The sequence below is a fragment of the Protomyctophum parallelum genome, assembly GCF_964188405.1.
Source record: "Protomyctophum parallelum genome assembly, chromosome: 14".
Classification (NCBI taxonomy): domain Eukaryota; kingdom Metazoa; phylum Chordata; class Actinopteri; order Myctophiformes; family Myctophidae; genus Protomyctophum; species Protomyctophum parallelum.
Window position 1 is genome coordinate 44,644,100 of NC_139709.1, and position 27,393 is coordinate 44,671,492.

General features: G+C 44.9%; 1 protein-coding gene across 1 annotated transcript in view; it reads right to left on the bottom strand.

Moving 5' to 3' along the window:
* Positions 1-27,393, bottom strand: part of LOC310870913 (disco-interacting protein 2 homolog C-like) — a 256,194-nt gene that overhangs the window by 113,679 nt on the left and 115,122 nt on the right. Inside the window, 1 exon segment of the mRNA XM_083782282.1 lies at positions 4,566-4,637. Coding sequence (XP_083638408.1) covers positions 4,566-4,637 — 72 coding nt within the window.

Consider the following 27,393-nt stretch of genomic DNA (forward strand, 5'->3'; position numbering starts at 1 on the left):
GTGGTCTACTTGGTACAGATAGTAGCCCTTAGGGTGGTTGTTGTATTCCATTCGCTATAGCCTTCTTTTGTCACCACAGTTCACAAATCTTGCTGCATTCAAAGAGCGTCCTACTTCTGTCAGTGTGCAGTGAGCCTTTTCTGTTATTTTGGGGACAGAATTGCACTTCCATTCATCCACTCAGTGTGTTGTTGTCCCACCTGGCCGCTGACCAGGTGGCCTAGATTGCCATGCCTCAGAGCCGTGGCTCTCCGCTCACCCAGATTACTGCTAATTTCCTATTTAAACAGAGTTAATTGGTTTTCAACTCTGGTTCAGTTCACCCTGCTACGCAGCCACCGGGTCACTTCAGTGGAATGCATTACCGGCAGCCCTGAAATGTATTTATTTCCCATTAAGGTTTAAAGCTGTCCTAAAATCAGGGCTCCGCTTCATTTCTAATCGGTGTTACTGTAGCTGGATGTGTTGCAGGCTGCGCCCCCGGGTTCAAGTACGCTGAGCGTTGTTATGTCTCTTGAGAGAGGTGTTTCTATCTCTGATCCCCCGTATTTATTATCATGCTTTGTTTCAGACTGTATATATTATGTTATTCACTGTTTGTTGCACTGGGTTCGTCTTGAGATTGAGTGTTGAGTGTTGCAGTGGAAAATAACGGATATATACCTACTGTATCTGATATATACAACGTCTTGTGAGCTTGTTGATTGTCTATAAGATAACGGGTCAAAACACTAGCATTTTTTTAAAGTGAAGAAAAAACACTAGTAGGCCTATATTATTTTAAGCAAAGATATTTAAATTTTTCGCTGCTATCTACGTTTATAAACGTAGCTAGGCTATCGGTATCTACTGGTGCTATCTATGCGTATGTTCGTAGACAACCGTATATGAAAGCAGCGTCAGTCTATTTACCTTTTAGCATTGCTCCGGTTAGTATGGACTTGGAGAGCCTCCGTCCCCACCAGCTATGGGATTTATTTTAAATCCAGCTCCATTGAGCCGCCATGGTCGCAGCGTTAGAACCGGCGGGTGGCAGTCCTTACATGTGCTTATGCTGCCCCCTGCTGGCAGCTATAGATTTAGAGCGAAAACAAACAAAAACACGTGCGTGGAGCCCTGAGGAACCATCTGGGAGTCATGAAGCTCAGCTGTGTCCCAGGCAGTGATAGCAGTGAGTGTGTGTGTGTGTGTGTGTGTGTGTGTGTGTGTGTGTGTGTGTGTGTGTGTGTGTGTGTGTGTGTGGCGCGCGCGTGCGTGTGAGACACAACTACTGTAGGAGCTTCCAGGAAGAATGCTGACATGGAAGCTGTGGAGGTCCAGGTTTCTGTGTGGCAAGGGGGCGTGGACCAATGTGAACACATACCATGTGCGTTCAAGGTGTGTGTGTGTGTGTGTGTGTGTGTGTGTGTGTGTGTGTGTGTGTGTGTGTGTGTGTGTGTGGGCGCGAGTGCATGCCTGGTAGTGTGTGTCATCCCCCCCAGAGCCAGCTGAAGACCCCCTATAGGGCCAGGCTGTGAATACCAAACATTTTCTCAACACACACACACACACACGCGTGCGCACGCGCCTTCCGGTAATGACCCTTACACCAACATTGCGGGAATGTAATGATGAGCTCGCCATTCCCCTGAGAACTTTACATCCTACACTATGCATGCTTGACATGAAAGTCTGTTACATGAAAAAGTCAGAGAACCACCATAGGTTTTCAGAAAACTGTCATGATTTAGATTAGAAGACATTTGCAGAATAATCAACCTCAGTTCTTAATGGGTTTGAGGGCTTTACAGACTGTACAGACACAACGCAGTGCACTTCCCATGTGAATACATGTGATCGACGGCCGCTTCGGCTGTGTCCAAATATTGTCCTGCAGGTCGAGTGCGCGGGGAAGAAGTTGACCACGGTCTAGCTTTGGTCGCGGGGTGCGTGCCTTAGACTAGCACTAGCCTCGGTACCCAGGCTTTTCTTTTCGTTCGCAATTGGCTCAAAAATAAGTCGCTTCTACACTAGACCGGGCAGCGCACACACCGCCCCTCCGCCTCCCCGCCCTGCAAATATCTATCTCTATTTTTTCAAAGATAAATAGAAATATACTGTGTAGCGAATATTGGAGCCTATACGCCCCCGTAACCACATGCACCTAATTCCACCTAAATGCAACCAATAGGATGCACTGTCTGTTTTCGACAGACACCCTCTAGAGCAGAAACAGGCACAGGCCGGGCCAGGCTAGACTAGCACAGGCTGGGCCAGGCTAGACTAGCACAGGCTGGGCCAGGCTAGAATACTGTACCCTGTCAGAATGCCCTGTCCTGTGATCCTAGAAGTATATCCTGCATAATAATGAAGTGTAAGGGTCCAATTGGTTACAACTGTATGGACAATAATTGGAGACATATTGACATGAGCCAGAGTCACATGGTAGTCACATGGTACCGACACGCAAACTATAGTGTCTTACATAATTATGTACAGTGGATGGGTCATAATATACTGTACACTACAACACTGGTTTACAAACACTGGGTCGGGAAACATTTGTGGGCTGTGGACATTTTTTGTTTCCCCACAAATTTATTTTAATTATTTATTATTATTATTTAACACATTATCAAAAAAACCTTCCCATAAAAGCAAAATATTTCATGAGTTCAAAAATAATTGAGCTTGTAGATCGGCTATTCTCACTACAGTAGTTTGGGTCCCGGACAAACATCTAATTTCTCTTTAGTGTCTTGAGCTAAAACGTTTGGGATCTTTTAGAATATACTCTCGCTTTGAGAAAAGATGACGTGGGATGACAAGTGACAACACAAGTAGGATATAACCATAATAACCATGAAAACATGGAGGTTTAAATGCAGCTCATGGCCCGTGGCGGACGTTGTTCCCTTGCTCCCCTTTCCTGTCTCCCATAGTCCCATTCACTGTCTAATAACGCAAACATTCCTTTAGCAATCTAAGCCATGTGTGTGTGTGTGTATGTGTGTATGTGTGTGTGTGTGTGTGTGTGTGTGTGTGTGTGTGTTGTCAGAGACAACAGCAGATGCTTTGGCAGCATAATTTATCTGTCTTTGTAGGGTGGAAAACTCATCTATCCAAAACTGTTATTTTCGGGATTGAAATTCAAAAACCTTTGATGCTTTTGTGTGACGGCAAAGGTTTCTGCCTGACAGCAACGATATCTGTATAGGCCTAGTAGGAGATACAGTACACAGCAGGAGGCCAGTGTGGGATATTAGTTTCTAAAGCAAAAAGAAAACAGTCCAAAAACCATCCCGACACCCATGTCGCTATAGGAGACCAGCCAAAACCCTGACCGGACACTTCCGGTCAGCTGTTCTTGGTCAGTAGGCCAAGACGTCGTCGTTGGAATTGCATTGCTGCTAACTAGAGGGAACACTTCCAGCAGGAAATAACCTTGGGACTCATTTGGAATGTTTATGTTGTCAATCCCATCAGTGCTATACTGTGTTAATGTATATTATAACGTCACTGTTGGGCAGAAACCTTGTATCTCCATATTCTAACTTCTTTGTGCTTCGTGGAGAATTAACGCCCTGTCAGTCATCATGCTACAGCATCACTCAAAAGCATCAAAAGTAACCGATCCACAAGCTCAAGCTCAACCGTTTGGACATAGACATAGACGATAATAAATAAATAAAAAAGAACTCCACCATTCACTGATCAGAAGGGGTTCAGGTTCAACACTGTGGTCAAAGGTCAATTTCTGGAGGAGCTTCGGGACATAATCAACACAAATCCATAGAGTTGAAGACGCATTAATGGATCCATTAGGACCTGATTCTACAAACTCACAGTTTTGTGAAAAACCTATGTTTCTATAGTATGTCAGTGGTTCTCAAACATTTTCATATCAAGGACCCCCCAAATGATATGTATTTGGCCGCCGACCACCATCTCAAAAAATGAAGCAAGGATTTGAGTTAAAAATGCTATGAAGCTAAAGTTTTAAATAATGGTTAAAGTGGTTAAAAGCTAAGGCAACACAGATGCGTTCCAGGTCTAAATGGGTTTTAACTGTAGATCCTATAAGCCAGGGAAGGTTCGATTTCAAACACTAATGCTAATCTATGGCCATTCACATGGACTACACTACACCAATAATATCTGTGTAATTGTGTAGTTTTCGTGCCACGGACCCCCATCTCAAATGGCCCCACAGACGACAACATTTTGTGTTACAAAAACTCTAAATTATTCAACCCTTTTCCAGACACTGACACGCAGCTCATTTGAATAACCAACGTCTAAAATATGGACAATGGGGTTCAAATGATTGTGATTCCGTATCAACACATTTTGCTGGGACTCCCTGGAACCGCCTCAAGGACCCTCGGGGGTCCCCCACTTTGAGAACCACTGGGCTGTGACATTAATAGACTTGTGTTTCCAGACACTTATCTGGTTTAATTAAATCCCCCTACATATTACAACGTAATACTTTACTTGTATTATAAGTTGTACTACTGGGACATTGTGTTCACATTATACACATACCAGTATAAATGTGTAACAGAGTTCAATGTTGACTGTACCTGGAGGTTGAGGGAGGTAGGCCCCTATCAGCTTTGATCTCTTCTTCTCATAACCTTTCTGTGTGATGTCACCTGGTGGACACAGAGAAAACACTGTCAGCACAAAGCTTAGAGCTAATGGACATGGACGAAAGAAGAACAGACGGGCTAAGACCTTATTTAAAGCACTGTAAAAAATGATAAACCGTGAAGTTAAAGAGAATGAAGCAGCGACAGCGCTGACATTACGTAATATATGTCCAAAAGTGTTACTTTTTAGGATCCAAATAAATAAGCAGTATGGAGATAGGAGGTTTCTGCCCCACAGTGACAGGGGTCACAAGTTTTACTTTTACTAAAATTCTCTTGAGTAAAAGTACACAATGCCAAAAGTAAAAGTATTCATTATGCAGAATATCCCATCTCGACATTTTCAAATGTATATAGGGCTGAAGTGGTTAATTAATGTGTGTTTTGTAATAATAATACAAATCTACAAATTAACTATAGTAACTAAATAAATGTAGTAGAGTAAAAGTACAATATTTTCCTATTGTAGTGGCGTAAAAGTACAGAAAATTGGAAATACTCCAGTAAAGAACAAATACCTAAAAGATTTACTTAAGTACAATACTTGAGTGTGTACTTGAGTATATCCACCACTGCCGACAGCAATGATATGTAACAGAAGCATCATGTCAGATATAATATAACAAACAGCCATTTACAGTAAGCTGGAAAGAAACAGACAAGAAAATGCAACACAATTTATGAAGCACAACTAATCAAAGAACAAATGGAAAACAGCAGTCATGACTTTGACAACGATAAGGTTGTAATGATAACCTTTAACTACGGTATAGCTCTCCTCAAAGAGCCTGCTATCTATGACATCATCGGCACATGAGGGCAACCAGTGGCTAAAGCCGTTTAGCTGTTTATCGCGCCATGCTAGGTCCTTTTACACAGTCCAACGACTCAACGAGAACAGATGGTGCACTGTGCGTGCGTGCGTGCATGAGAGAGAGAGAGAGAGAGAGAGAGAGAGAGATATAGGGGGCGAGGGGGCTATTGTACTTCAAATAGATAGAAAGATGATTGAAGGGGCTGTTTTAGTGTTATAGGAGAGTGAGACTTGGGTACAAATAAAAGGCAAGCGCTAACATTATAGGCATGTAGTGGAGAGGTCAGGGGGTGTGTGACTGTGTGTGTGTGTGTGTGTGTGTGTGTGTGTGTGTGTGTGTGTGTGTGTGTGTGTGTGTGTGTGTGTGTGTGTGTGTGTGTGTGTGTGTGTGTGTGCATGAACGCAAGCATACACATTTACTAGCCTAAAGTATTGCAGGTGTGCTTGAATTCACCTCTCCCTGTGCAGCGACTCCCATAGCACTGTACTGTACTGTACTGTACTGTACTGTACTGTACTGTACTCTACCTCCCATCCAAACTTGCTGAGCCATCTCCGTGGGAGAGCTATATTAAGCATATCTGCCTAAAGTAACATCAGCACATTTTGTGGAAACAGGAGAACCACAAACTAGAGGTGAGTCAGGATAGGAAGCAGGGAACAGAGGCATGCTTGGGTAATATACTTTATGGAGCGTGAAGTTCTACAAGTCTCCAATCAGGATGTTGGCTCACCCCAGTCCAAATGAACAGACAAAAGCACATAGGGGAAAAAAGGCGTTGTGCTTAATGGAGTTTGTCAGGCGTGGTACTACCGATTGTTCTCATCGTTATGCATTTCTTAACACTAATCCAAAGACTGAGACTTGTGGGTAATGGAGTTTGCGGCGTTTGTGATGCTGCCAACGCAAACATATTTCACTAATAAAATCAATCAAAAACTACTAACACACGAAAGCATAGAAAGTAGCAGATGCGCATGCTCGAAATGCAGCGCACAGCGACCGGTTTGGAGCTTGTAGATCTGCTACTTTTGCTATTTTTTTATTTGAATGTTTGGACATAATGAGGTTTCCACCCGACAGAAACAATATTCTTTCACTCCAAAAGCGAGAATGGAACCTGAAGACAGCTGCATCATGGGAAATGAGACTGGTAGAGCATGAGGCCTCAAGTATTACCCACATATTCTCTCTCTCTCTCTCGCTGCAAAACCCAACAGGAGACAAATAAAGCCTGGGAGTAGTGAGCATGAAATCAACAGAGATGGGGATTCTGGGTAATGGAGTTTACAGAGCGTTGCGATATGTCAAGCACCATAGCGAGCACACATCCCCGAAAAAAAGATAAAAAACGTCAAAAGCCAGGCAAGGAGAGCGTGAAAGAGGTAGATAATGGAGCTAAAGTGAGCATATTCCTTCACCCCAAATTAAACGGGATCAAACCCAAAGGAGGCGGCATCGTGGGGTAGAGGAGTTTAGAGCCAGACAGTGATTGATGGAGCTCTGAGCCCCAGCTGTCTGGCAAGATTAACTATCAGAGGCTGCCTATCAAACAGGTAATGAGAGGAGAGGAGAGGAGAGGAGAGGAGAGGAGAGGAGAGGAGAGGAGAGGAGAGGAGAGGAGAGGAGAGGAGAGGAGAGGAGAGGAGAGGAGAGGAGAGGAGAGGAGAGGAGAGGAGAGGAGAGGAGAGGAGAGGAGAGGAGAGGAGAGTGTGTGTGAGTGTGTGTGTGTGTGAGAGTGTGTGTGTGTGAGAGCGTGTGTGTGTACGTCCAAGTCTATTGAATGCTGGCTGTCTGCGTGTCAGAGACCTTATTGGTCTGAAGGACAGGAGAGAAAGCAGAGGAGGAAGGTAAAACTCTCTCTCGCGTGTGCGCGCGCACACACACACACACACACACACACAGTATAATGACACAGTATAGGTGAGGCCAAAAATAGATAGTCAGGTTGAAATTGTTTAAAAGGTTGTCAGAGACGAGTGAATAAGTGGCTACACTAAGAGCAAATGTTGCCAGGAAGAAACAAGACAGATCTGTCCCAGATATCGTGCTGTCAGTCACTAATGACAGTCAAGGATGCTGTAGCTCTGCCATAAAAAGTCAAGCGGATATTATGTCAACCACGGAGTCGGTCAAGCGTCAGCATTTAGCCCACCGGTCAGCCAGCCACTTAGTAGTTATTAACCACTTAAACCAGGGGTGTCTAACTCGTTGCGGGGTGACGAGGGCCACAATCAGCTGCGCAGACATAGAGTACTGTACATGTACATGTGCGCGTTTTCACGTACACGGCTGTCACTTGGCTTTGTTTTTCAGCCTGCTATCTGTGACCATCTCTGTGAACTTGAGAAAGCCAGGCCGGGCGAAAAGCTGTTTGGTTCAAATAAAGAGAGGACGGGGAGCAAACATATCGTATATCCCTTTTTTCTTCATTATCTGAGTCACTGCTATAACTACAGTGTATCACTATTGACAAGAATAGCTTTCATTATTGACTTTGATTATCGGTTATTTTTAGATTGATTACATTACAGCTGTAACTCTGAGGCTGTACAAACTCATTTGTACACTCTCAGAGTTATGGGGGGGGGGGGGGGGGTCCTTGAAATAAAATAAAAAATAAGTTTGAGAACCATTTCTCTCTACAGCAAATCTCTTCTCTAAAAATAGCTAATTATGGAATGCTAGGCTTCAAGTGGTTCATATAATGAATTCAGTGGGTCAATCCCAGTGGAAAGCTATAGCACAGCCTTGGTGACACTAGCACTAGTGATGCTGACTGTTCTCCAGTGTGTCCTGGTGAGTTAGTACAGAGCTTGGAACTCCACAACCTAAGCCTGGATTTTAACCTGATGTGAACGCAGGTCATGTGAGTGCACGTGGATGTGTATGTGTGCGTGCACCTCCTCTACAGTATGTGATGTGCATGTAAGGTAGTGTAACACCTGTAGCCTAATGTGAGGAGACAGCTGCACCTCTGTCCTGGGGTGAGGTGATGAAGAGGAGGCACCACGATGAAGACGATGGTCTTTAAATAGAGCAGAGGATGGATGAGTCACAGCTCCCCCCCCCCCCCCCCCACGTCTTCTTGTATGGAGCTATATCATTCTCACTGTATATCATGGGTTCTGTTTTATTATCTTTCCCTTTCATTCAATTTTTCTTTCTTCCTCTCTCTCTCTCTCTGTGGTGAGTTTCAACATGGCCTCACTACAGTCTAGAAATAGACCTCTCAGGGTCAGGCTAGTTGTAGGAGACCACAGTAAAGAGTGGACATGCACGCACACACGCGTGCACACACACACACACACACACACACACACACACACACACACACACACACACACACACACACACACACACACACACACACACACACACACACACACACACACACACACACACACACACACACACACACAATACAATTACAGATGTCCTCCCTTAAATGCAGTGAACCTCCTCCAACTTGCCCTGTGGTTAACTTGGCATGGATACATGTTTCATAAGAAAACTTCCCAGTAGCCATGCGAGCCTTTGACAATCAAACTACAACATCAAATCCCTCACCGGCAGCGAAAGACTTCACTGATCCGTCCATAAATGTAAAAAAAAAAGAATACCTGTTCAACCATGCTGATATGTGCATTAATTCATTACTTTCAATCTGCCGTCGTTATTTTGGGCACGTTATCAGATGCAGAAGTATTCTTATTTTAACAAATAACTGTGTTGGCAGCCTGTAGATTGACTATTTTCGCCAGGCGACATCATCGTGTGGCAAAGTATAAAACTTAAATGGTTATTAAGACTTGTGCTTGCAAGTCCCATCAGTGCAAAGCCAGTGAGTGCAGTAACCTTCGAATGTCACCAGTCTGAAATACGGATACGGACTGTTCATGCCATGACGTGTTACAAATAACACAGAGCTCAGCTTGCATTTTAACCAAACTTGGCCGCAATGACGAATTAATGGCTACAGTCAGAAATGCTCAGTACCAAGCCAAATACTGAACTTTAACTGTGCCGTTCGGTCAAGAAAAAAAGAGACGTACTGTAAGTAGAAGGCTTTCGGGTGCCTCAGGATAACTGGCTGAATAGTTAAGTATAGGACGGAGAGGCTTATTGTCGGTATCAGCCCGAGAACGCGGGAACCCACGACTTTGTGGTCCAAAAGCGAGAGCTCTAATGAATGAGCTATACCGAACACTGAAATGACCACCTTTAACCTATCCCTGTATTGTCGCATTGTGAGCTTGAAGATCAGCTATTTAGCCTACAGTGTGACTCTTTTCCGTTTTACCAAGTATAGAGTGTCCAAGTGATTAAATATTTAAAAAAATGTACATTTTTGAAAATATGTATTTTTGCTCATTTGTCTGTCCAGCTACATAGGGTTTAAGTGGTTAAAATGCACCTCAAACTAATCCTCTCAGCTATTCATACTCAGAGTTACAGTTTGCTGTTGGAGTTCAAGTCCTCGGCACTGAAATATGTATGCGGTAGACGGTGCATGACGCTCTCGCTGATATAACAGTACAGTACGGAGGCTGCTTCACAGCATGAATTATTCACAATAGTTGGGGCTATATATCGCGGTCCGCACCCCAGTGCCTTTCTGCAATTGCCGTCAAGCTGGCCCGGTTTTTAAGTTGCACCGTTAGACCTGGTGGTTGAAAGGGAGGAGAGAGAGCGCCGATACATGTAAAATGCGTGTTCTCTATAGCCGCAGATGGCTGACCTTGTGCTGTTGCATTATGGGTACAGTAGCTATATAAAGCGTGGACCCCGTCACGTTGACAGACGCCTGATGAACTTGAAGGAGAGGCTTGGGATTGGAGTCACTTGACTATGCAGCTTTCAAAGAGGGAGAGTAGAGGATACTATAAAGCAGGGGTCTTCCATGTTTTTCAGACCAAAATTCCCTTTATAGCTGACAGAGAGAGATGAAGCGGGGATTGTACTGCAGATTGAACTTTTTCATAGATTTCATAGATACTGTAACTTCATAGACTGCATGACAGCACTATCATAAGTGTTGTGTAAAGTTATGTTTTTGTTCATTTTGTTTACTCATTATCTTTTCTATTCATATGTTGGATTCATGTTAATGTGTATTTTCTGAAATCGTCCGCTCCTTTTTCTCTCTCTAGACCAAACCTCTCTAGTCGATCTACAAGCCCATAATGCGTTGCAGCGCAACAATGTGAAATGTTAAAAGATTCGGCACAATCCTGAAGTCCAGGACCGTATGGTTCCTGGACTCCCTGTTGAAGACCCACTGTTTCAGGAAAACGTTTACACACCGTAGAAGTGTTATCTTGAGACACCAAAGAACTTAAAATGGCCTATTATCCTTTAGAAAGCACCATAATATGATAGTCTTTCGCTACAGTTCCCTGTTTGTCTTTTCGGAATGGCCCACACGTCTCGTCTTCTAATGAAGCTCCCAAATTGTGTCTCTCAGTCTCGGAGGAGGAAAAAAGGGGAAAAGAAACAGCACCAATTTCAAAGGTCAAGTGGTTTCTTTGGCACGGAAACAGCAGAACAGACTGCACTCAAATGCAACATCAATCTGATGACGTCTATAGCTTGAAGGCCTTCACACTGCAACACATGGAGGAGAGAGAGAGAGAGAGAGAGAGAGAGACAGAGAGAGACAGAGACATGGGGGAATGTGGGAGGGAAGGAGAAAGAAAGCAATGGAGGGACAGAGAGGGGAGCGGAAAGTGAGGGCAGGTTAGAGTAGACAGATGGAGAGTAGGGGAAATGTGGACGAAGATGATGAGAAACAGAGTACAACTGAATGAGAGAGAGAGGGGAGGGGGATGGTATACTGTATGACTGAATGAAAGAGAGAGACAGAGAGACAGGGTCTCGACCCTCCTAGGTCTTGGTCTTGTCTTGGTCTCGCTTTAGGTGGTCTCGACTACAACACTAATAATTACACTCTCATTCCATACAGTGGAACTATACAGTATGCCATATAGTTACTGCCGGGAAGAAACCTCTTATCACCATAATTTTTTGTAAACTCTAACTTTCGATCACGATAAAAAGAAAAGTTGTAATTCTTGTAATGTCTCAAAAGATCGGGAAATAAACTATTCATTCATACTTTATTATTCTAATATGTTACACAAAAGTAGCAAAAATCTACAAGCTCAAAACGAGCCGCATCGCATTGCAACGCAACACGTCGCGTTCTCTCAGCTAGAGACTATAAGGACAATATCCCAGCATGCATTGTTGAAACATGGCCGGCCCTTCAAGCTTGCATTGTTAAAACACCTTCATAGTGGTGCGATGACATGATTGGTTTCCAAAGCAGAAGTTGTGCGTTTGTTAGCGGCTGTTCTTGCCGCTGTTCTATAGCAACTATACAGTAACAGTACAGTGGGTTTAGACATGGACTATAGGTAGGCGGAGATGTGTATGTCTATGTTCAGGGAGCCTGTTCAGCATGGAGAACGGCTGGGAGATACTCCTCACTGTCAGGTGAAAAGAAGCGTCTGGCAACGCCATGTGTATGGAAGGAGACATGTTGTCTCCACCCTGCCTATGCAGGAGCAGGGAGGACAGGACACACATGGGACAACTGGCTACAGTGTGGATGAAATGGGGGAAATAAACAACAAATGGACTTTGTCCGTCTAAGTCTATCTACCTCAGCAGCACATCACACACTTCCTTTCTGTCTCCTTCCATCCATCTCTCTCTGTCTCTCTTGCATGCCCTTCTCTTGTACTCTCTGTGTGTGTGTGTGTGTGTGTGTGTGTGTGTGTGTGTGTGTGTGTGTGTGTGTGTGTGTGCACGTGCGTGCGGATATGGAAACAATATAACTAGCTTGGTTTCCTTTTTAGGAACTGAGGGCCTCCGTAAACAACAGTCCCCCCCCCCCCCCCCCCCCCCCCACACACACACACCCTCCCCACCTCTCTCTCTCTCTCTCTCTCTCTCTCTCTCTCTCTCTCTCTCTCTCCTTTCCACAGCTTTACCATAAATATATATCTAGGTGCCATGTGTATTGTCAATCAAGCAGAGCTATGGGAAACTGAAGCGGAACAGGATATGGGTGAGCCACGCTCTGGGAATGCTGGGACTGCGTTAATGCATGGAGTCTAATAGTCTATTGTGGTCAACTTGGAAGTCTCCAGTTCAGGTGTTGTGGTATGACAAGACAGTTGTGAGTTCAACTCCCTCATGAGGCTCTGAAAAGACGTTTCCGATATGTATGCATTAACAATGACAATGGAGAAGGTTAGGCACACACACACACACACACACACACACACACACACATAACCTTTGACCAGGAAACGCCTACAGACTTCCCAAGAACTGCAGACAATGTAAACACACACACACACACACACACACACACACACACACACAGAGGACTGCACTGCGTGCAGGTTTGTGGGTGACATCATTCTGTGTGCAGTGGGAAGCTGCAGGTGTTTGTATCAGCAACACGCTGACTCAGCATGTCAACAGAAACCCCCAACCGCTGTCCTCACAAGTACCTAAGTACATTTACTCAAGTACTGTATACTGAAGTAACATTTTGAGGGACTTTTACTTATTATTAAAATGAATGAGTATACAGTAGGCTAATTCCAATTTTCAATACTTTTCAATACTACTCACCACTAAATCTCGGATCCAAATATTGTACTTTTACTCCCCTATATTTATTTTGAAAACTAGTTACCATTTACTTTGTAGATTTTGATTATTATTACAAAACAAAACCACTTAATTTGAAAATGGCCATTTGAAAATTGCCAATCAATAAGCTCACAAGCTTGTAGATCTGTTATTTTCAAAAGATCATTATAGATTTGAAAACTTGAAATGGGACATTCTGCATAATAAGTACTTTTACTTTTGATACTCTAAGTAGTTTGATGCCAATACTTTTGTAATTTGAATTTTACATGCGACACAGTGTTTCTATATTGCAGTACTTTTACTTAAGTAACAGTTGTGAGTACTTTTTCCACCATTGCTGACCACTGCCCTTGGCCTTCACTGTACATCTGGTGTATGAGTCACATGGACGGACAATGTGATGATCACACATATTATACTTAAACAATGCGGTACTTTGCTAAAACTGTACACATCATATACAGTACATCATTCTGAACATGCTGTGTTCATATCCACTGCATATATTATGTGCAATTTTTAAGAGTGTACATAACAGATGATGCTATCTTCTTGGAGATAATTATTTGGCATGTGTTGTGTGCGCATATGTGCGTCTGTTTGCCTGTCCTTACACTCAAAGGAGGTACGCACGTCGTAAGTCTGAGTTGTGTATATTTAATCACAGTCAGAAATAAATGTTTTTGTTTCTATTTAACGTCAACACAAACTGTCAGAGATCTCGTGCATTGTGTCACTGGGCTTATGTTATGCTCAGCCATCATCATGAGATGACTCACCAAAGTCAAACCATGACCGTTTCAGTTTATACTGTCAAAGCACACGGATACACAGGAGGGCTTGAGAGGCGTCTGACAGGATTCCAGTACATCTAAGCTGTTAGGCAAACAGTCTCCACAACTTCAAATTCTGGAAGATTATCAACGTCAGCCGGCAAGCTAGAGTTCATCAAAGACTACATGAACAGCAATCGATACACAGGATGGCAACGACACTTCTGATTCGTACCGAAGTGCTTCCAATATCCCCTTTGTGACTAAAAGACCTTATTACATTATGTCTGACCTCAAGTATACTGTACCAGCTGGATTATGCTATGCCTTTTGGGAATTTACTTTCCAACCGTTAAACTATATGTGACAATAAAGAGATGATTCAGATTATGTTTCATTCTGATTCTAGCGGTACAAGAGACATTTCTCAGAAGCACCGCTAACCCCCCCCGCACGCACGCACACGCACACACACACGAAACCAGTAAGGTTTAGTATATGCGAGTGACACATCTCGGTAATCCGAGCTCCACACATCTAATCTCATTACATCAAGGGATCCTCAGGAAAGCTAAGCATTGAGCTTCATAATCCAAATCAAGGAAAAGGTAAATCAAACTGTACTCACCCAGCATAACGTCCCCTCACAAGAAGACAAAACAGACAAAGAAGGACAAAACCAACAACAAAGCCAGCCGACCCACCAGATTGCATACATCATTCCTTTGCTAAACTATAGACAAATCGAATAACTGCCAGTGTTGTGGACTCGAGACCGGGGAAGTCACACGACCCCTGCACTCCATATCACTCCTTCTCAGAAGTGTATGAAGAAAACGGAGAGAGAGAGAAAAGCCGCAGGCATCCAGACACAACTAATAAAAGCCAGCTTCAAAAGTGCTCGGCGGCGCTAATCTTCTGATCCGACATGAAGCGCTGTTTGGAAACAGTGCTTGTGGTTGTTGTTTCCATCAACAGCGGCAAGTCATATAGTGATGGACAGAAGTAGTACACACACACACTCACACACACACACACACACACACACACACACTCACACACATCTTATTTGTATTAAAGACAAAATAAGTCCACACCTCGGGAAGAGGAACAAAGGACAGAAGGTGCCTGCTGACATTAAGCTACTGATGCTGCCCTTTGCGCCGTAGGCTACGGAGTGCGCACACACACACACACACACACACACACACACACACACACACACACACACACACACACACACACACACACACACACACACACACACACATACGCTCACTTGGCAAACACACGCATACCCAGCATCAGGCATGAACGCGCACACACACACACACAGAGACTCACACCCGAACACAACACTCACTCTCTCTCTCTCTCTCTCTCTGTGTCACACCCATACAGTATGCAAATTGCTTTTGAAGCATTTGATTCGCTGAGCATTTAGTTTCCCTTTTTTTCCATCCTCCAAGGAAGACCAAACCACCGTGGTGGTGGTGGTGGGGGGGTACATACTGACCTGCCTGCCCAGACCTGCAGTCAGGGAGGACATGTCAGCAAAAACAAACAAATTGGCTCGTTTGTTGGGTGGCTTCACAGTTCTCGCACGCACGCACGCACACATGCACGCACACATACATTATGCACCTACAGTACATGCTAACAACACACAGATCTACATATTATGATGCCGATAAGACATGCACAAAACACACACACAAGGACAAATATAAGAGCACGTGTGCACGCACACACAAACACACACTCTCTCCTTGGGGTACAGCGACTAGGGATAAGAGAACATCAAGGGAAAGGACGTGTTTCCGAGTGTGTTGTCTGTGCGTGTGCATGTGCGTGCGTACATGCGTGCGTGCGTGCGTGTCTCCCCAGTGGCTGGGATCATCATGCTCCTCAACAACATCTAGTGCTGCTAGTATCACCTACGGCATCACAACACTACATGGACAAACTTAAAATCACAGCGATCCGGCTTGTCAAGCCCCTGCCCTCCATACATACAAAAAATCTATTAAGTTGACCAAACTTAATAGATAGTATTTATGTATTTGTTTTATGTATTTCTGCTACTTAATGTAGTGTTTCATGTTCATTGTTTACCAAAGTGCTCTAGTGTTCCAACCACTTATACTAACCCTAAAGCTTCTATTATTCGTGAAACTGTACTTGGTCTTCTTCTTTACTTCTGCAACAAATCTCCTCGCCAGAAGTTGACGATCAATAAGCTCGCACGTCAGCTTGACATGTCGCAAAGCAACGCGCCGTGAGCTTGTAGATCAAGCTATTTTGGCAAGGAGATGTGGTGTAGAAGGAAGAAAGGAGGGGCGTAGTACACAGCCCTGGGGGACTCCGTTCAACAGAGTATAATACAGTAGTAGGGCTTAGTTAAAAAGCAATTCAACCAGACAACCCCCCCCCCACCCCCCCCTCCTCTCTCTCTCTCTCTGCCTGCATGTCTCCGCCTCCAGCCACCAACATTTGCATGCTGTGCTGGTTGTATTTTTATCTTCTTTTTTTTTCTCCTCTCCTCTGCTGGATAAATAAATGTAATTTGTTTGCATCAACCTCTGGTTGTTTGTGTCCCCACTGAGGTTGTAACATTCGTTATTTTTTAAATGCAATAGAAAACTAGCAGAAAACTAGCATTTGTCAGCGACGGTGGACCAGAATGGAGAACTAGAACTGTGTTGTTGTTGTATTGTATACTAGGTCATTGTCACTGTCCCCAGGGTCCCGGGCTGGGGATGGAGAGAGACGTAACGACAATGACTTCCTGATGCTCCGAGATAAGAGAATTCCCACGCTCGAAATAAAGACGACAGCGTTAGAGGCTACTTAAGGCTCGGTGTTATGGTGCGTCTCTGTGGATGCTCATAATGGAAACCAGCGAGTTATATAACGCATATCAGAGCTGGAGGGCCGTCATGTGACATGTCGTATACAATATCCATCCCTCATAACTACTGTTAAGGTCGTTAACTCCGGTAGAAGACTGTGATAGTACTCGGGCAGCTCCCAGGTGTGAATGGTGAATGAGGGCAGGGCTGGAAACAGTGCAAACAATCCAAAAATAGATGAGTGGGAAAGATAGGAGTCTAAAAAGTAAAAACGCAACATGCAAGTGAATGCTTATTTGTATTCAACAAAGCGACATTCATTATCATGACTAGAATCTCTGGAGTCTGGAGTGATTTATTTGACTTTTGTTTCACAGTTACATAAATGGATTATAATGATGTTTTCTTGTATTTTGAGTTTTTAGATTAGTATTATTCTATTTAGAAAAGCCTCCTGTGGACAGGTGTTGAAAGCTGTACCACTGGTTCTCAATGTGGGGTCCCCCCCCAGTCTGGAGGGGGTTCCAGGGGGTCCCCCAAGCAAAATGTGTTAATAGAGAATACGTTGGCAATTAAAAAATAGCAGATCTACAAGCTTGTATATCTGCCATTTTTTTTATTTCACAAAAGCTTTTCAGATGAGGGTCAAATACTATGTCCAATAAATGTCCAATGCAATTGTTCATGTCAAATAGAAATACATCAACAGAGGTTCAGTGCCTTGCTCAAAGACACTTCAACAGGGATGCCAAAAGGTCCACTTCGAAGAGGTCATCTTTATAACCGCCACAGCCATATCAGAATGAAGAACTGCACGGCCTATATGAATAAAGCTTCTCTGTGAACTGGACTCGACATTCATAACCAGGCCAACGCGAGGTGTTAGATGGGAAGGTGACGCAACAAAACAAACTTCCATTATTGGACAGAGAGACACAGAGGCAGGGAGGGAGGGTGAGACAAACACATTACAGACATTTCCCTTTCTGTCAGTCCAGCTCAGAGGCGCACACAAACACAAGAAGCCATTTTCTCATAGCGACACGCTTTGATAAACACGGCCTACAAGGAGGAGACAGACAGACAGACAGACAGACAGACAGACAGACAGACGCGCACACACACACACACACACACACACACACACACACACACACACACACACACACACACACACACACACACGAGGGAAGTCCCCTCAAAGACCAAAGTACCAAACCCCAGGGGAGCCGTCGTGTGATGTCAGCAGACTCCGAGCCAAGGATGTGGGTCACAAGGTTGAAGTGTGTGTGTGTGTGTGTGTGTGTGTGTGTGTGTGAGAGTGTGTGTGTTACAGCAGGATAATACACTGCATCAAAAGGGAGAGAGCTCTTTGATGAAGTCGTGGTGAATCGATGGCAAATACGAACACAGTGTTCGTGTCATACAGGCCGCAATCGATTCGTCCGACGCAATCTATTGAAGAACAAAGTGGAACAAAGATGTGTATATTCCTCCAGCCTTATGAATGTTCCAGGCCTGACGGAGTTATTTATATGAAATGGCTTCCGCAGGAGGGAGAGAGATACAAATAATTCCACCGACTGGTTTTATAACTGATCTGGAACACATCATACTGTAGGTTTATGCATTTTCTTTCATTTCTTCCATCATCTGCCCCCTGTGGAGTCACTAGACTCCTCTAGGCTCTAATCAATAACACAGCAAAGTACAGATGTATTCATTCACTTTGGGAGGTAGAAGTTTGTTAACTCTGATTTTTGCAGTTAAAAAGAAACCCCACCATGGCCAATGTTTTTTTGATAGTCATCTGATGAGATCCAATATCAAATCACTTTGGAACCCCAAAAATCTAATCATGCAGAATCTCGGAATCTGATGAAAGCCAATGAAGTCAGTTGTCAATCAGCATTACATAAAAAATTTGATTTTGTCTCCGTCGGGTGGAAACCCGTTACAAAAGTAGCAGATCCACAAGCTCAAAAGGTGTCTCGTTGGGGGTCCTTGGCACAAAACGTTTTCAGATGGCGGTCCGCACAGACAAATAATTTTAGGGGTCCTTCACTTAAAAAGGTGAGCTAAAGGGACGTGAAAAACGAAGAAGAGCCCTGCTTTAAAGTTTCCCCTCATCAATCCCAGCAGGCGTTGGGTTGGTCGGCATGGCTCTCGTCAGCCCAGTCATCCGATTAGACATTAATTGGCCATAACTGGCAGAACGCACAATCAGTTATGGCTAATCCGCCATGTTATCATTGTGAAGAATGAAGATTAAAAGGAGACATCTGCTCCACGTTTCACATGCCGACAAAAAAGAAAGAAAAAAGAAGCCGGGAAAAAGAAAAGTGACGTGGGGTCTGTTTTCCAGACATACAACGTACAGGCTACAGCACATGTTAGGGGGGTCTTCTTGAGGCCGTCTGCCCACAGCAGCGCACTGCGGTCTGCCTGCCTGGGAAGTTGGGGCTTTCGCTCAAATTAGAGTCACGAGGTGACGCTTTGAGTCTGTATTTACAGTATGCCAGGCGCGGGTAATAGTAACTAAAAACATACCGCCTGTTAAAATGCTTTAATGTGTGCTTATTTTTAAGCGTCATGAAGCGGTGAAAGACACTTTGGAAGTTATTTTAGCAGTGAGAGGTTTTTACTACTCGGGGGGGTTCACCATCTTGGTGTCACCCTGAATTGAGTATTTCCGCTTTATTTTTTACTTGAACTGTATTTTTTTTTATATATATATAAATACATATATAGGCCAACTTTCATGTTGAGTACAAATGGAGGAACTAATCTTAATATCGAATTGCCTTATTTAAAGGAATCTTTTCACTGATGGTCTACTCCAGTGGTAGAGAACCTGCTGGTTAAGGATCAAATCCCATCAGACCTCTCAAAACAAACTAATCAAGACTATTAGACGGTAGACCTCACCTATTGTTGGACTCTCCTCACCCCTGCTCATAATGCTGGCTCATATAGTAGAGGAGCCTGGGTTTTCCAGGTGCTCAAGGGACCAGTGCCCATGTATCTGCACCACCAGCTATCAAAAAGGGTGACTATCTACGCTCCAAAAGCGCCATAAAAGAGCACCTGTCTGCAATTATATAGCACACCCGTCTGTAATTTGCAACTGAACCTACACAAGTCTTCTAGCTTACTAGAAGACTAAATGACTTGCCAAAAGAAATGACCCTCAACTGTTTTCCTGTAAATATATTTGTACTGCTCCTAGTATTGATGATTTTCCTTCCCTCTCTGTGTCTCTTCTACAAACAGGTGTCCCTGCGCAAGACACCCATAGCTGCTCCCCACTCACACTCCCACTCAACCGCACTGAAAGCTGAAAACGGAATTTCCCCCGTGGGATGAAATAGGTCTAATATTATTATTATTAACACTTTTAAAGTTATAACTGTTTGGAACATGTTCAAAACATTAGTGGGTTAACTCTCACTTTAAGGGTGTGACCCCACAAAACCATTATGAACTGACTGAGCAAGGACAAGGAGACAGCTGACCTGTGTGCGTGCGTGCGTATTTGGTGTGCATGTTCTCCAATATTTATCATGCTGCTATGATGTGCACATCTTGCACGCACGCACAAACACACACACAAGTCACCAACGGACTGGATTTTGTAGCGGTTATGAATGAGCTGACTGCACTTCCCAAAATAGAGCTGCTAACCTTTGTCATTCAATACTGTTGAAGCTCTCTCTCTCTCTCTCTCTCTCTCACTCTCACTCTCTCTCTCCCCCTCTCTCTCCCCCTCTCTCTCTCCCCCTCTCTCTCTCCCTCTCTCTCTCCCCCTCTCTCTCTCTCACACACACAAATGCATGGATGAACTCACAAATAAATATCAACACACGTATGCAGGCGCAATGCGCACGCACACACTATGTGTGTCTGCAGGCTAGCAGTCAATCAAAGTGATAATATTTACCTTGAGGGCTGAAACGGTGCAGGTTGTCTGTGGCGACGGTTACACTTCTGACAAATACCCTGTCTCACTCTCCTTTAACTACATACCCATCTGTCTGTCTGTCTGTATCTCTATTGAATCTCTCTCTCTCTCTCTCTCTCTCTCTCTCTCGTGTTCCCACTGTCTCTCACCCTTCCTCCCTCCCTCATGCCATTTCTTTACTCCTCCTCATTCACACTCGTCTATGTTTTCTCTTGCTCTGTTGTATCTGTCTTTCTACTGTATCTCTCTCTATTCACTGTGGCTGTGGCTCTGCCTCTCTCTCTGGTTCTGCCCCCCCCCCCCCCCCCCCTCTCTTCCCTCCATATTCCACGAGGCCAATAAAAGCAACGGTCTGAATTCTAACTGTCACTATCATTATGGCTGACATGACACAGAGAGGGGCGGATCAAGTGGATGTGATTCAAAATCAACCCGCCCACTCCAACTGCCTCTCTGGATTATTATGTCCGCCAATAAGGCATACACACATTAATGTTATGATCCAGAGCTATATTACGAGGGCCTGCTTGCTTGTACTTGTGATATTGCTTTCCGAGATTGACATGTTATCAATAAAGCTAGTGTATAACGCCCAAGATTCGAAACATGTGGGAAAGGACACTTAACCCATTTAGACCTGAGAGTAGATTCTGACAGTTTTCGCGAGACATGGCCAAAGCATTTCCAGGGGTCCCCAGACAAAAACGTTGAGCACCAGTGCCAGAAAAATGTGTGAAAAACCAAAGAAGAAGAAGGGCCCCCTGACTAACTAAGACGTGCATCCCCCATAAGGCTGCTGTTGTTGTTGTTATTGTTAGGCATGGAGGAGCAGCATCGCCCGGCGGTAGGATCAGCATTAGCTTAGCTTGTTTTCATGTTTTATAAGGTCATAAACATCGTCTCATTTTGAGCAGAAAAACGGATCCGCGTGCACGTCGTTTCCGTATGTAGGCTGTCTAACATGTGACTAACATGATGTGACTAACATGTGAGATGTTCTGGCAGAGGCGGGGGTTGTGGAGAGAAAAAAAAACGGGTCCCGCATTCGTGGCAAAGATTGTGTTAACACGGACGGACCACCCATCTGAGCTCTTAACACGGCAGCCGTGGAGGTTCTCGGAGGTAGAGTGCCACTGAGCTCATTTTCAGGTCAAAATGAAAATGGAGCTTAATGCCCCGTATAAGGCCGGCAGGCTTAACGGACTCAGAGGGAGCGTGTGTGTGTGTGTGTGTGAGAGAGAGAGAGTGAGTGTGCATGCATGTGTGGCATCTTATCAAAACACATGCATTGAGCTATTAGATGGAACCCACACCACAGCACTGCCTTAAAGGGAAGACAGCAAAGTCAAATAAAACCACAACACACCCCACATGGATCATGCACGGAGAAACACAAGCTCAGGATCTAGAAGTGGCCTTGAGCAAGACACTGAACCCTTGAACGGAAGGTGTGTATAAATGGAATAAGGTGTTTGAACTTTGAATGGGTGAATCTGTGTGCATTTGATGTGAATGCTTGTGGATGGTTGAATGTGTGTAATTGGCTAAGTGCGAGGCGCTTTGAAAGCGCCTCGCACTTAGCCGACAGCAATGTGACCTGGACATACAGTATAGCGCGTGGGAGTCTGGCCCCACATTTCCTGGAACCGTCAACAGTACAACCGCCACCAATGGCAGTGCTGTGTTGATCACGCCTGCCAGCCTGGATGTAGACCAGGCACAATGCAATGTGAGGAAGAGCAGGAGGCAGCATTAACATGGGCCTTGGACTACAATGTAGTGGAGTACACACTCTGTTACAAATCAAAGACGGGAATTAGCATATAATTAAAGTACTAGCAAAAGTAGAAAGTGTGTATCATCATGCAGAAGGTCCCATTGTAGGTTTTCATCTCTCTGTGTGTGTGTGTGTGTGTGTGTGTGTGTGTGTGTGTGTGTGTGTGTGTGTGTGTGTGTGTGTGTGTGTGTGTGTGTGTGTGTTAGTAAAGTAGCTCCACCAGGGGTTAATGAAGTTGTCCGGCATTATATAAAGCTCAGTGAAAGACTGTCTCAGGCTACTTCTAATGGATTATATCACACACACACACACACACACACACACACACACACACACACACACACACACTCTACTGTAAAGAGATGAGAAAACACCTCCACTCACACACATTTCCACCCTATGAACCTATGAACACTCTCACACATTCAAGTGTGAGAGTGTGTTTGCTAACATTGTAACGGTCAGATATTACTACCACTGCTACGAATTATTTAAATCACGGGTTGTGAATGATCTCCTCTTAGGACACAACTGATAAAGTGGAATGCAAAGAAATAGCCTAAATAAGCAGCAGAAAACAGTCAGAAGCAAAGCTCACGTCAACCTTTTATCTACGGTTCAAAACAAGGAATCAATATATACAAACAGAGTTGAATGAAATGAATGAATGAATGAAACCAATGTCCGTGTCTCGCGCACACACGCACGCGCTCCCTTATTGTTTAGTATAGTTCCGTGGATGTTTCCCAACAAAGTTTCTCCAAGAGTTCCTTCCCGACCGTTAAACTCCCTCCAAAGTAAAGTAAAGTAAAGGTGATAAAAATAACTTAATCCATCCCCGTAGCGAACGTAATCCAGGTATAGGCTACTCCAAACGAAGAGGAAGAAAACCCTCGGATCCTCGCGGGACGTTGAAATAAATAAATAAAAGACGGACGATCTCACCAGTTGCCGAAGAATGTCTCGAGCCTCCTCGCACCGTGAGCGCAATCGTCCTTTTTGCTATAGCTTCTCTTCACGAGGTATTAAAGAACAAACATATATACAGGTCCCACGCAGACTCCCTGTTAGTTTGTTTGTCTACCCCCGTCAGGTCTCTCCCAGCCGGTAACCTCCGCCTACTTTATGGGCGTCAGTCCAACTCCAGACCCATGTCACTCAAAATATATCAAATCATAAACATAGTGTTTAAAACCCCCCAAATAATAACAAAATCACACAATAGACAGCACAGAATTTATAGGACCTTACCCTTGACAGATGGCGTTAATTAGAAATATTAAATAATAGAACATGTACTTTTAAATGTTGTTATTAAAATAAATCATCTTTAACTTGTGTGGCAGTTGCTACAACATACACAAATGAATACACATGCTTGCAGCAAAGCCTGTGTGTGTGTGTGTGTGTGTGTGTGTGTGTGTGTGTGTGTGTGTGTGTGTGTGTGTGTGTGTTTTATGTGTGCGCGCGTGCAAGTGTACTGTAAGTGTAATCCGGCTGTGTAAATCCACAGCCGTGGTATTAGCTGGATAGGTCTAAAAGGGAGGCTCAGAGTCTTATCATCACTAACATCTGTCTGTGCTCATCTGTAATGCTACGTACGGGCACATGCACACCCACACCCACATGCACACACACACGTACGTACAAAAAGACTCCTGGATAGTCTCACGAGTCACCTCATATCCAAGCACGCACTGCTCGGTTTGAGTTTTCAAAACTGCAGTTCCTTTTTTGTTTGTCCATCTGAGTCCTTAAACACAGCAAACAAAGTAGACCCCTAGAACATTAAAATGTTGTTTAAACAACAAGCATGAGATTAAACATATCCCAGCATTCTCCTACAGCTATGAAGAGTCAAGCTTATCGAGGGGAAAATTAATAGTATAAGACGCCAGACCCAGGCTTTACAAACCTTCAAAAGAACGGTTTCCCTTTTTCATGGTGAGGCCCTGGAGGGGTTTGTTCAGCACGGAACACTGTGTATACACCATGGACAACACGGCTGATTAAAATGTAAAGAGACTGTATGATGAAGTATGCCCAGGAGTGGGTTAGAGACGGGCCAATGGAGGAGGAGGGAGATGAGAGCTAGAGATACATGGATCCTATGGGTATCCCAGGCTGTGGAAGCAACAACATAAGAGCTGGGCCATGTGAAACAGAAACACACTCAGATGGTCCAAGTGGAGTCCTGTGAGATGTGCGGTGTCGTATGTGTGTGTGAGTATAACGCCGTTAAGTATACTTTATGTCCCCTTTGTCGCTTGCCAAAAGCAACATATCTTACAAGGTAGTTGTCTGAGGTGATATGCACTTCGGAAGATATCCTCTTCATAGAAACAAGAACTCAAGAACTTTTTGGAGAGCCACAACAACATCTCTGTTCATTGCGAGCGCAGGGGATGGAATCAAGCGCCCACACTACCACCTGCCTATTGCCTAGCTCTAGCTTTGACACCAAACAACACCATGCAAGGTGTGTGTGTGACAGCATGATCGACAGCTTTAATCCTTCTGTTGTTTACCGGAGCACTTGTATGCACGCACACGCACACGCACACGCACACGCGCGCACACACACACGCACACACACACACACACACACACACACACACACACACACACACACACAAACACACACACAACCCCTGCTGAACCCTCTCAAGGTTAAGTGATACAAATCCCCTCTAAATTACATCAGACCCCGACCGCCTAATAATTCTATTCCTGTATAACCCTATGATGTCACATCCAGTTGAGAGAGCAGCGTGGATTTGTCATCAGCCAGCAGACAGGCCAGCTCGTTTGGCGCGTGACCTCGACCCAGCGAATGTCACAGGCTTCAGACCGGGCCAGTGTACCCCGCAGTCACTTCATTTACGCCTTCACAGGGAGCTGAGAGGACAGGCAGGGAGGGGTCTGAGCTGAGACGACAGGCAGGGAGGGGTCTGAGCTGAGAGGACATCAGGCAGGGAGGGGTCTGAGCTGAGAAGACAGGCAGGGAGGGGTCTGAGCTGAGAGGACAGGCAGGGAGGGGTCTGAGCTGAGAGGACAGGCAGGGAGGGGTCTGAGCTGAGAGGACAGGCAGGGAGGGGTCTGAGCTGAGAGGACAGGCAGGGAGGGGTCTGAGCTGAGAGGACAGGCAGGGAGGGGTCTGAGCTGAGAGGACAGGCAGGGGGGGGTCTGAGCTGAGAGGACAGACAGGGAGGGGTCTGAGCTGAGAGGACAGACAGGGAGGGGTCTGAGCTGAGAGGACAGGCAGGGAGGGGTCTGAGCTGAGAGGACAGGCAGGGAGGGGTCTGAGCTGAGAGGACAGGCAGGGAGGGGTCTGAGCTGAGAGGACAGGCAGGGGGGGGTCTGAGCTGAGAGGACAGACAGGGAGGGGTCTGAGCTGAGAGGACAGACAGGGAGGGGTCTGAGCTGAGAGGACAGGCAGAGAGGGGTCTGAGCTGAGAGGACAGGCAGGGAGGGGTCTGAGCTGAGAGGACAGGCAGGGAGGGGTCTGAGCTGAGAGGACAGGCAGGGAGGGGTCTGAGCTGAGAGAACATCAGGCAGGGAGGGGTCTGAGCCGAGAGGACAGGCAGGGAGGGGTCTGAGCTGAGAGGACAGGCAGGGAGGGGTCTGAGCTGAGAGGACAGGCAGGGAGGGGTCTGAGCTGAGAGGACAGGCAGGGAGGGGTCTGAGCTGAGAGGACAGGCAGGGAGGGGTCTGAGCTGAGAGGACAGGCAGGGGGGGGTCTGAGCTGAGAGGACAGGCAGAGAGGGGTCTGAGCTGAGAGGACAGGCAGGGAGGGGTCTGAGCTGAGAGGACAGGCAGGGAGGGGTCTGAGCTGAGAGGACAGGCAGGGAGGGGTCTGAGCTGAGAGGACAGGCAGAGAGGGGTCTGAGCTGAGAGGACAGGCAGGGAGGGGTCTGAGCTGAGAGGACAGGCAGGGAGGGGTCTGAGCTGAGAGGACAGGCAGGGAGGGGTCTGAGCCAGCGTTTTCAGGTGCCAGTCAGACTATCTCTCTTCCTCGGCCTTCACAGTATATCATGCATTGCATTGACTGGTATGTATGTAATATCGTAGTGCTTTGACTGGTATGTTTGTTTAACACTTTCAATCTATAGCGTCCCTATTTTGGCCATGTCACTATAGGCAAATCCTTTCGAGAATGTTATATTGTATTTACTTATATAAAAAATATATATATATATATATAAATATATATATATTTTTTTTAAACATTTCAATGATCATAAATGTGGTTCTTCTAGTCTTCAAACATTTTTAAATCACTTAGTTTCTCCTTTCCTCCCTTCAAAGAATACATAAAAATCACACCCGTGTGAAGTGAGGGGCGCTCTTATCATTGTACATCATCATGACGTTAAATAGACACTAATATGCTCAGACACTGAGGTAAAATTCTCCATTTAATGTCAATGGGAAGTTAATGTTTGTTTAAGACTACGTTTTTGGACGGTAACTAAAAGCTGGATGTAGGAGGGGCTAGCACCCCTCAAAAAAATAAATAGACGCTCTACAAGCTCACAACGTGTTGTGAGCTTATAGATCTGCTATTATTCGCTGGCTGTTCGCCCCTAGAATAAGGATGCTAGGGTTCATCATGTCACGTGGTTAATGGGAACTTAAATCCTATATCCTATTTGTGGAGACATGTGAAATTCAGACTGTGTGCCATGAAGTGAAACTGCACATTTCCATCCATTTTACATACTGTAGGCAGGCTGGCAGGGACCTTCCCCCATAAGCTCTCTCAGCACACAAAGTGTTACGTATGTTAGATGATGACAAAATGAAAGTAGAATTGACCCAAAATATTGCCAAAAGTTCCTCTTTAAACCTGGTCTGAACCAGGTCTTAAACCAGGCCGAAGGCATGGGGAGAGAGTATGTTTTGCA